We start from the raw sequence: 10771 nt of genomic DNA, 5'->3' as shown, positions 1-10771 counted from the left end.
AGATCTTTTAGTAACTCAACCACATTGGCAAGCCAGTCAAGGTCTTCTGACACGGAGTCAACAACAGCTGAAACAACTTTATCCACAACAGTTGTTACTGGTTTGACATCAACAGGACAGTCCGAGTCAACAACAGCAGAATCTGTGGCATCAGTGAAAGGAACACAGTCGAGTGCAAACATACCTGTCTTCACATCATTAACGGTGACAGAAATGACAACAGGTCAGCAAGAAACAACAGCTTTGCCTAAAGCCACAACCAGATCTTTTAGTGACTCAACCACACTGGCAGGCCAGTCAACGTCTTCTGCCACGGAGTCAACAACAGCTGAAACAACTTCATCCACAACAGTTGTTGCTGGTTTGACAACAACAGGACAGTCCGAGTCAACATCTGTAGAGACAGAAACAACATCCGAGAGAGGAACACAATCAAGTACAAGCATGCCTGTCTACACATCAATCACAGTGACTGAAATGCCAACAGGTCAGCAAGAAACAACTGCCTTGCCTACTGCCACAACCAGATCTTTTAGTGACTTAACCACACTGGCAAGCCAGTCAACGTCTTCTGCCACGGAGTCAACAACAGCTGAAACAACTTCATCCACAACAGTTGTTGCTAGTTTGACAACAACTGGACAGTCCAAATCAACATCTGTTGAGACAGAAACAACATCCGAGAGAGGAACACAATCAAGTACAAGCATGCCTGTCTACACATCAATCACAGTGACAGAAACGCCAAATGGTCAGCAAGAAACAACAGCTTTGCCTACAGCCACAACCAGATCTTTTAGTAACTCAACCACATTGGCAAGCCAGTCAACGTCTTCTGACACGGAGTCAACAACAGCTGAAACAACTTTATCCACAACAGTTGTTGCTGGTTTGACATCAACAGGACAGTCCGAGTCAACAACAGCAGAATCTGAGGCATCAGTGTCAGGAACACAATCGAGTACAAACATACCTGTCTTCACATCATTAACGGTGACAGAAATGACAACAGGTCAGCAAGAAACAACAGCTTTGCCTACAGCCACAACCAGATCTTTTAGTGACTCAACCACATTGGCAAGCCAGGCAACGTCTTCTGCCACGGAGTCAACAACAGCTGAAACAACTTTATCCACAACAGTTGTTGCTGGTTTGACATCAACAGGACAGTCCGAGTCAACAACAGCAGAATCAGAAGCATCAGTGACAGGAACACAATCAAGTACAAGCATGCCTGTCTACACATCAATCACAGTGACAGAAATGCCAACAGGTCAGCAAGGTACAACATTGTTCCCTACAGCCACAACCAGATCTTTTAGTGACTCAACCACATTGGCAAGCCAGTCAACGTCTTCTTCCATGGAGTCAACAACAGCTGAAACCATTTCATCCACAACAGTTGTTGTTAGTTTGACAACAACAGGTCAGTCTGAATCAACATCTGTAGAAACAGAAACAACATCAGTGACAGGACCACAATCAAGTACATTTATACCTGTCTACACATCAATCATACTGACAGAAATAACAACAGGTCAGCAAGAAGCAACAGCTTTGCCTACAGCCACAACCAGATCTTTTAGTGACTCAACCACACTGGGAAGCCAGTCAACGTCTTCTGCCATGGAATCAATAACAGCTGAAACAGCTTCATCCACAACAGTTGTTGTTGGTTTGACAACAACAGGACAGTCCAATTCAACATCTGTAAAGACAGAAACAACATCCGAGACAGGAACACAATCAAGTACAAGAGTGCCTTTCTACACATCAAACACAGTGACAGAAATGCCAACAGGTCAGCAAGATAGAACATCTTACCCTACAGCCACAATCAGATCTTTTACTGACTCAACTGCATTGGCAAGCCAGTCAACGTCTTCTGCCATGGAGTCAACAAAAATTGAAACAACTTCATCCACAACAGTTGTTGCTGGTTTGACAACAACAGGACAGTCCGAGTCAACATCTGTAGAGACAAAAACAACATCCGAGAGAGGAACACAGTCAAGTACAAGCATGTCTGTCTACACATCAATCACAGTGAGAGAAATGCCAACAGGTCGGCAAGAAACAACAGCTTTGCCTACAGCCACAACCAGATCTTTTAGTGACTCAACCACATTGGCAAGCCAGTCAACGTCTTCTGCCACAAAGTCAACAACAGCTAAAACAACTTCATCCACAACAGTTGTTGCTGGTTTGACAACTGGAGGACAGTCAGAGTCAACAACAGCAGAATCTGAATTATCAGTGACAGGAAAACAATCGAGTACAAGCATGCCTTTCTACACATCAAACACAGTGACAGAAATGCCAACAGGTCAGCAAGATACAACAGCTTTCCCTACAGCCACAACCAGATCTTTTAGTGACTCAACCACATTGGCAAGCCAGTCAGCGTCTTCTGCCATGGAGTCAACAACAGCTGAAACCATTTCATCCAAAACAGTTGTTGTTGGTTTGACAACAACAGGACAGTCCGAGTCAACATCTGTAGAAACAGAAACAACATCCGAGACAGGAACACAATCAAGTACAAGCATGCCTGTCTACACATCAATCACAGTGACAGAAATGCCAACAGGTCAGCAAGGTACAACATTCTTCCCTACAGCCACAACCAGATCTTTTAGTGACTCAACCACATTGGCAAGCCAGTCAACGTCTTCTGCCATGGAGTCAACAGAAGCTGAAACCATTGCATCCACAACAGTTGTGTATGGTTTGACAACAACAGGACAGTCCGAGTCAACATCTGTAGAGACAGAAAGAACATCCGAGACAGGAACACATTCAAGTACAAGCATGCCTCTCTTCACATCAATAACGGTGACAGAAATGACAACAGGTCGGCAAGAAACAACAGCTTTGCCTACAGCCAAAACCAGATCTTTTAGTGACTCAACCACATTGGCAAGCCAGTCAACGTCTTCTGCTACGGAGTCAACAACAGCTGAAACAACTTTATCCACAACAGTTGTTGCTGGCTTGACATCAACAGGACAGTTCGAGTCAACAACCGCAGAATCTGAGGCATCAGTGACAGGAACACAATCGAGTACAAACATACCTGTCTTCACATCAATCATACTGACAGAAATTACAACAGGTCAGCAAGAAGCAACAGCTTTGCCTACAGCAACAACCAGATCTTTTAGTGACTCCACCACACTGGAAAGCCAGTCAACGTCTTCTGCCATGGAGTCAACAACAGCTGAAACCATTTCATCCACAACAGTTGTTTTTGGTTTGACAACAACAGGACAGTCCAATTCAACATCTGTAAAGACTGAAACAACATCCGAGAGAGGAACACAATCAAGTACAAGAGTGCCTTTCTACACATCAAACACAGTGACAGAAATGCCAACAGGTCAGCAACATACAACATCTTACCCTACAGCCACAACCAGATCTTTTAGTGACTCAACCACATTGGCAAGCCAGTCAACGTCTTCTACCATGGAGTCAACAATAGCTGAAACCATTGGATCCACAACAGTTGTTGCTGGTTTGACAACAACAGGACAGTTCGAGTCAACATCTGCAGAGACAAAAACAACATCCGAGACAGGAACACAATCAAGTACAAGCATGCCTGTCTACACATCAATCATGGTGAAAGAAATGCGAACAGGTCAGCAAGAAACTACAGCTTTGCCTACAGCCACAACCAGATCTTTTAGTGACTCAACCACATTGGCAAGCCAGTCAACGTCTTCTGCCACGGAGTCAACAACAGCTGAAACAACTTCATCCACAACAGTTGTTGCTGGTCTGACAACTGGAGTACAGTCAGAGTCAACAACAGCAGAATCTGAAGCATCAGTGACAGGAACACAATCAAGTACAAACATACCTGTCTTCACATCAATAACGGTGACAGAAATGCCAACAGGTCAGCAAGAAACAAAAGCTTTGCCTACAGCCACAACCAAATATTTTAGTGACTCAACCACATTGGCAAGCCAGTCAACGTCTTTTGCCACGAAGTCAACAAAAGTTGAAACAACTTCATCCACAACAGTTGTTGCTGGATTGAAAACTGCAGGACAGTCAGAGTCAACAACAGCGGGATCTAAGGCATCAGTGACAGGATCACAATCAAGTACAAGCATGCCTGTCTTCACATCAATAATGGTGAAAGAAATGCCAACAGGTCAGCAAGAAACAACAGCTTTGCCTACAGCCACAACCAGATCTTTTAGTGAGTCAACCACATTGGCAAGCCAGTCAACGTCTTCTGCCACGGAGTCAACAACAGCTGAAACAACTTCATCCACAACAGTTGTTGCTGGTCTGACAACTGGAGGACAGTCAGAGTCAACAACAACAGAATCTGAAGCATCAGTGACAGGAACACAATCAAGTACAAACATATCTGTCTTCACATCAATAACGGTGACAGAAATGCCAACAGGTCAGCAAGAAACAAAAGCTTTGCCTACAGCCACAACCAAATATTTTAGTGACTCAACCACATTGGCAAGCCAGTCAACGTCTTTTGCCACAAAGTCAACAAAAGTTGATACAACTTCATCCACAACAGTTGTTGCTGGATTGAAAACTGCAGGACAGTCAGAGTCAACAACAGCAGGATCTAAGGCATCAGTGACAGGATCACAATCAAGTACAAGCATGCCTGTCTTCACATCAATTATGGTGAAAGAAATGCCAACAGGTCAGCAAGAAACAACAGCTTTGCCTACCACAACCAGATCTTTTAGTGACTCAACCACATTTGCAAGCCAGTCAACGTCTTCTGCCATGGAGTCAACAACAGCTGAAACAACTTCATCCACAACAGTTGTTTCTGGTCTGACAACTGGAGGACAGTCAGAGTCAACAACAGCAGAATCTGAAGCATCAGTGACAGGAACACAATCAAGTACAAACATACCTGTCTTCACATCAATAACGGTGACAGAAATGCCAACAGGTCAGCAAGAAACAAAAGCTTTGCCTACAGCCACAACCAAATATTTTAGTGACTCAACCACATTGGCAAGCCAGTCAACGTCTTTTGCCACAAAGTCAACAAAAGTTGAAACAACTTCATCCACAACAGTTGTTGCTGGATTGAAAACTGCAGGACAGTCAGAGTCAACAACAGCAGGATCTAAGGCATCAGTCAAAGGATCACAATCAACTACAAGCATGCCTGTCTTCACATCAATAATGGTGAAAGAAATGCCAAAAGGTCAGCAAGAAACAACATTTTTGCCTATAGCCACAACCAGATCTTTTAGTGACTCAACCATATTGGCAAGCCAGTCAACGTCTTCTGCCACTGAGTCAACAACAGCTGAAACAACTTCATCCACAACAGTTGTTGCTGGTTTGACAACTGGAGGACAGTCAGAGTCAACAACAGCAGAATCTGAAGCATCAGTGACAGGAACACAATCAAGTACAAACATACCTGTCTTCACATCAATGCCAGTGACAGAAATGACAACAGGTCAGCAAGAAACTACAGCTTTGCCTACAGCTACAACCAGATCTTTTATTGACTCAACCACATTGGCAAGTCAGGCAATGTCTTCTGCCACGGAGTCAAAAACAGCTGAAACAATTTCATCCACAACAGTTGTTGCTGGTTTGACAACAACCGGACAGTCCGAGTCATCATTTGTAAAGACAGAAACAACATCTGAGACAGGAACACAATCAAGTACAAGCATGCCTGTCTACACATCAATCACAGTGACAGAAATTTCAACAGTTCAGCAAGAAAAAACAGCTTTGCCTACAGCCACAACCAGATCTTTTAGTGACTCAACCACATTGGCAAGCCAGTCAATGTCTTCTGCCATGGAGTCAACAACAGCTGAAACCATTTCATCCACAACAGTTGTTGTTGGTTTGACAAAAAAAGGACAGTCCGAGTCAACATCTGTAGAGACAGAAACAACATCCGAGACAGGAACACAATTTAGTACAAGCATGCCTGTCTACACATCAGTCAAAGTGACAGAAATGCCAACAGGTCAGAAAGAAACAACTGCTTTGCCTACAGCCACAACCAGATCTTTTAGTAACTCAATCACATTGGCAAGCCAGTCAAAATCTTCTGCCACAGTGTCAACAACAGCTAAAACAACTTCATCCTCAACAGTTGTTTCTGGCTTGACAAGAACATTACAGTCCAATTCAAAATCTGTAGAGACAGAAACAACATCCGAGACAGGAACACAATCAAGTACAAGCATGCCTGTCTATACAACAACCACAATGACCGAATTAACAACAGCTCAAAAAGCTACAACAGCTTTGACTACAGGAAACACCAGATTTTTAAGTGATGTAACAACAACCCAGTCAACATCCTCTACCACTAAATCTACAACAGCTCAAACAACTTCATTCACATTGTTTGGTACTGATCTGACAACAATAGGACGGTTAGAGTCAACAACTGCACAAACTGAAACAACATCATTGACTGGAATAGGATCAAGTACAAGTATGCCTGTCTACACATCAGTCACGGTGACAGAATTGACAACAGCTCAACAAGGTACAACAAACACCAGGTCTTTAAGTGATGCAACAACATTTTTAAGCCTGGCAATACCTTCTACCACAACAGGTCGAGGACCTGCATCAAAGACATTTATGTCTGATTCAATTACAACAGTAAGATTAGATTCAACAGCAGTACAACCTGAAACAACAAGACACAACACAACAGCAATGACAGAATCAACAACAGTTAAGCAAGGACGAAAAGTGTTGCCTACAGACACATCCACATATCTCAGTCTCCTAACAACTTTGGCAAGCCATTCAGAATCTTCTTTCTCTAAATCTACAAAAGTTGAAGGAACTTCTTCCACTACAATCGTGGCTGAGTCGATTCCTACACTAAAAACAGAGTCAATATCTGCACATCATGAAACAACAACAGTGATAAAAGCAGAATCAAGTACAAGTGTACCTTCCACCACAAAATTGGTGACAGAATCAGCAACAGAGCTTAAAAAAACAGCTGCGCCTACAAAATCAGTCTCAACATCATCTGCTTACCAATCAATATCTTCTGCCACTGAATCTACAACAGTAAAAGGATCTTCATCCACTATAGTTAACAAGAAAACAAGTAGAGTTTCCACACCTGTTACTCCAAACTCCATAACTACTGTTACAAGTCTTCTAAGAACCATAGTTCCTACCAGTAAACTGCCAGTCATCACTGCATCAGCAAAGACTTCAAGCAGTTCTACATCCTTCAGTGGTCTTCCAACAACAACAGTTATTATGACTACTAAACCTTCGACCACCACCATGCCTACAACTATCAAAATGACTAAGAATCCACAAACCACCATAAAAGCAAGCTCTACAAGTTCTGTTCCAACTACAACAATCAAGATACCAACAACTTTTAAAATGACCACATATCTTAAAACGGTCCCAACAAGCTCTACATCTTCCTCAACAACATCTCATCCTCGTACAACATCTGGACAAAGAACTACTACAATTGCTACTACAACTACTACATCAGTTCCAACCACCATGTCTTTAGCAAGTAAGAAGTGCAAAAAGTTGAAGTCCTCTTATTTTCTTAATTTCATATTGTGCCATAAAATAACACCTTTGTCTCTGCAACTTTAGGAAGTCCCCAAACTGTGTATCTCTCTTTCCGAACCAATGAGACATTTAATGCTGATTTGCTCATATCAAGTTCCTCAGCTTTCAAGAGCAGATCATCTCTTATTAAAAAAGAGGTGAGAATTTTCTTAAGATTGTCATGACAAAGCATTGGAGTGTTTGAGATCGTATTGTAATGTCTTGTTTCTGAATCTAGCTTGAGCCTTTTTTCTTTGAAGACTACGCTCCAGACTTCATTGGTTTGGCTGTATTAAATTACAGGTACAATTAAACATATTAATAGTCCGTAATTTTAGTATATGTATGGTAAGAGAAATGCATTTCTCAGATGACTGTAAATACGTAATTATTACCATTGTATATTGACAATAAGAAAAATATGATGTGAAATATCCTAATGTTTAATGTTTTCACTTAATCTCTATCTATTTTTCAGCAAAGGATCCATATCTCAATTTACAAATCTAACATTCACTGCCAATGCCACTCAACCAAATGGCACTTCACTTTTCCAAACCATGTTTAGGGCGGCAATGAGTCGAAATGTGACATTTTCTATTATCACAATAAATGGTATAGGTGAGTTACAGCCCAACCACCCAGTGCTCTTGATTTCACACTCATTCTGAAGAAAATAGTATTATAGAATGATACATGAGGCTGGATGGATAACGATACCCCACATCAGTGAACTAAAGAGAGCTAAAATATCAGTGATTTACAATGCATATGTGGATTCATTTAATTGAATATAAATGTCAATATCATGTTAAAATACCAGAATATTTTAGCCTTATTTTACTTGACATCTATGTATAACATGTTTTAGCTATAGGAATCTCTAAAATTAAAGCTTAAGGCTTATAGGCTGTGAGCCCATAGTTGTTTCAGCTTATCATCACATCATTCTATGGTCATCATATCCATTATTTATTTCTTTTCCAGACCTGTACAAGGATGGGACCACTACTATGGCCACAACTATATCGACTGGTGTAACAACATCCAGAGCACATGTGCTTTCTAGTAATGCCAGTACCATTAGTCTCCTCAGCACTTGCATCGTCATGGTCTTTTTACTGTTTGTGACATGGCTGTTCTAAACTTGTAAAGTCCAGTGTCATCTGTCCACTCTCTGAAAGTTTCAGCCACCTTGAACATGACTCAGTTTGATTGATTATACCACAAGCCTACATTCACAATAAAGTAAAATGTACTTTTTTCACTTATATACACATAACTGTAATCTCACTATGATCAAATTTATCAGCAAACCACTAAAAGTAACTATTTCTTTTTTAAGTGCTTCAACTAAATTAATGTTATTATTCATTGTTATTAACAAATTTATGGATATTTATAATGTTCTTTATACATCAGTATACATGTTATGATTATTATTACATAATTCATATCATTATGTATTTGGTGTATGTATGTGGTGTTGCAAATGTACTGACATTTCCGGTATTTAAATAAATATTGCTTTATTCTGTTCTTATAAATGTATAGGAAAATAAATATATAAGCTATACTTCAAGTTCAATGGTCTTTTTTTATTTCACAATCAAATTTATTCTGACACTCTTTAGTCATCATAGTCATCCAGGTGAATTTGTCTGAAAGTTGAGTCATTGCAACTGGACAAACTGGTTGGATGCAGAATGAAATGTCTCTACATTTAAGAAAGAAAGTCCATGTGCCATAACTCAACTTTCAGACGACACTCTTTAGTGTCAAATGACAGGGACTCTGCCCCTTCCCTGGTAGCCAGCCCATATGGGTATTCCATATCAGCCTCATTTTAATATGAACTCAGGAGAAGAAGAACAATGAAATAATCAACAAGAATTATTAGAGTTTCTCACATTTACCACCAAGACACAAGTTTAATATATGAAGGCAAAATCCAGTGAGGTCAATATTGGTCTTTTTCATGACGGCGGGTAAATCAGGGTTAACTCTTGCTCCCCATCTGGCTTCTTGGGTTCACATTATGATGAGGCTGATATGGACCACCTGTCTGGTACCTGTGTACCACCCATATGGGCTTGTTACCTGGGAAGGGGTGGAGTCACTGTCATTTAACACTGAATAGCGTCCATTTTACTGACTTTAAATTTCTGATTTGGAGTGGGCTCATACACACTCTGTGCAGTCTTAATTTGACCCAGCTGTTTAACCACGAAGCCTTGTCAAAGTTATCCAAATTCATACATCAACTTGAAGGACAAAATGTTCACACCTGTCAGTGGTATTAATTCCATTGTGGAATGTTGCAGGTAAATATTGTTGCATTATTGCTTTTCTATCTGGCTCAAAAACTGGCTGCAGACTAAACCATTTTGAAGGACTGATGGAAATGAGGTTGCCATTTCTCCAAGATGTTATCCATCATGGATAATCCAGACCACCCTCTCCACCACACACTGAACAAGTCCTCCAACAGACCACAGAAAGGGTAGAGGATATTCATTCCTGCCACAGGCTGGATCACATGGGTCTAAAGATAGCTGCCACTCCTTTTTTGCACAATTATTTCTCTATGCACAGCATTGAATCTTTGCACATGATACGTTGTACAATTCTTACAGCACCTTTTTACCATCATTTACATTTACATTTGCAGCATTTATCAGACGCCCTTATCCAGAGCGACTTACAATCAGTAGTTACAGGGACAGTCACCCTGGAGCAATTTAGGGTAAAGTGTCTTGCTCAGGGACACAATGGTAGTAAGTGGGATTTGAACCTGGGTCTTCTGGTTCATAGGCGAGTGTGTTATTCCCTAGGCTACTACCACGCCACGTTCTGTATTCACACATTAAGTATTATATTCATCATACACATATTTCCTGAATGGGACCCCTAACTCAATCTAATACAATAAATAATTTTTGGCAAAGTTATCTGATATTCCACTGAGCGGAAGTTTGACATTTAATGGTACAGGTGAGTTAGACCTCTTTAAACAAACCTCTTTAAATAGAAAAGAACACCTGCAGGTGCTCAAACACACAAGGTTCACGCCCCTTTGAGATTAATTGAAAAGTTTACAGGGTGCAGTCAGTTTTGTTTTTACGTGACTTTGCCCTTCTGCAGGCAGCACAAATCCACTTGGGTAACGTCATCCAACATCGAGTGAAAG

The 10771-nt window shown here is 41.0% G+C and overlaps 1 protein-coding gene across 1 annotated transcript; it reads left to right on the top strand.

The window, feature by feature from the left end:
* The first annotated feature begins 5858 nt into the window (after window positions 1-5858).
* Window positions 5859-8869, top strand: LOC114793392 (mucin-5AC-like). The gene is made up of 5 exons (XM_028985112.1): window positions 5859-7540; window positions 7627-7739; window positions 7820-7884; window positions 8060-8202; window positions 8569-8869. The coding sequence occupies exons 1-5, from the start codon at window positions 5953-5955 to the stop codon at window positions 8724-8726; spliced, it is 2067 nt and encodes a 688-aa protein (XP_028840945.1). The 5' UTR covers window positions 5859-5952; the 3' UTR covers window positions 8727-8869.
* Window positions 8870-10771: the final 1902 nt, after the last annotated feature.

Source organism: Denticeps clupeoides, chromosome 1, assembly GCF_900700375.1.
Source record: "Denticeps clupeoides chromosome 1, fDenClu1.1, whole genome shotgun sequence".
NCBI lineage: Eukaryota > Metazoa > Chordata > Actinopteri > Clupeiformes > Denticipitidae > Denticeps > Denticeps clupeoides.
Note: the sequence above shows the minus strand (reverse complement) of the source record. Positions and strands in the feature narration are given on the sequence as shown.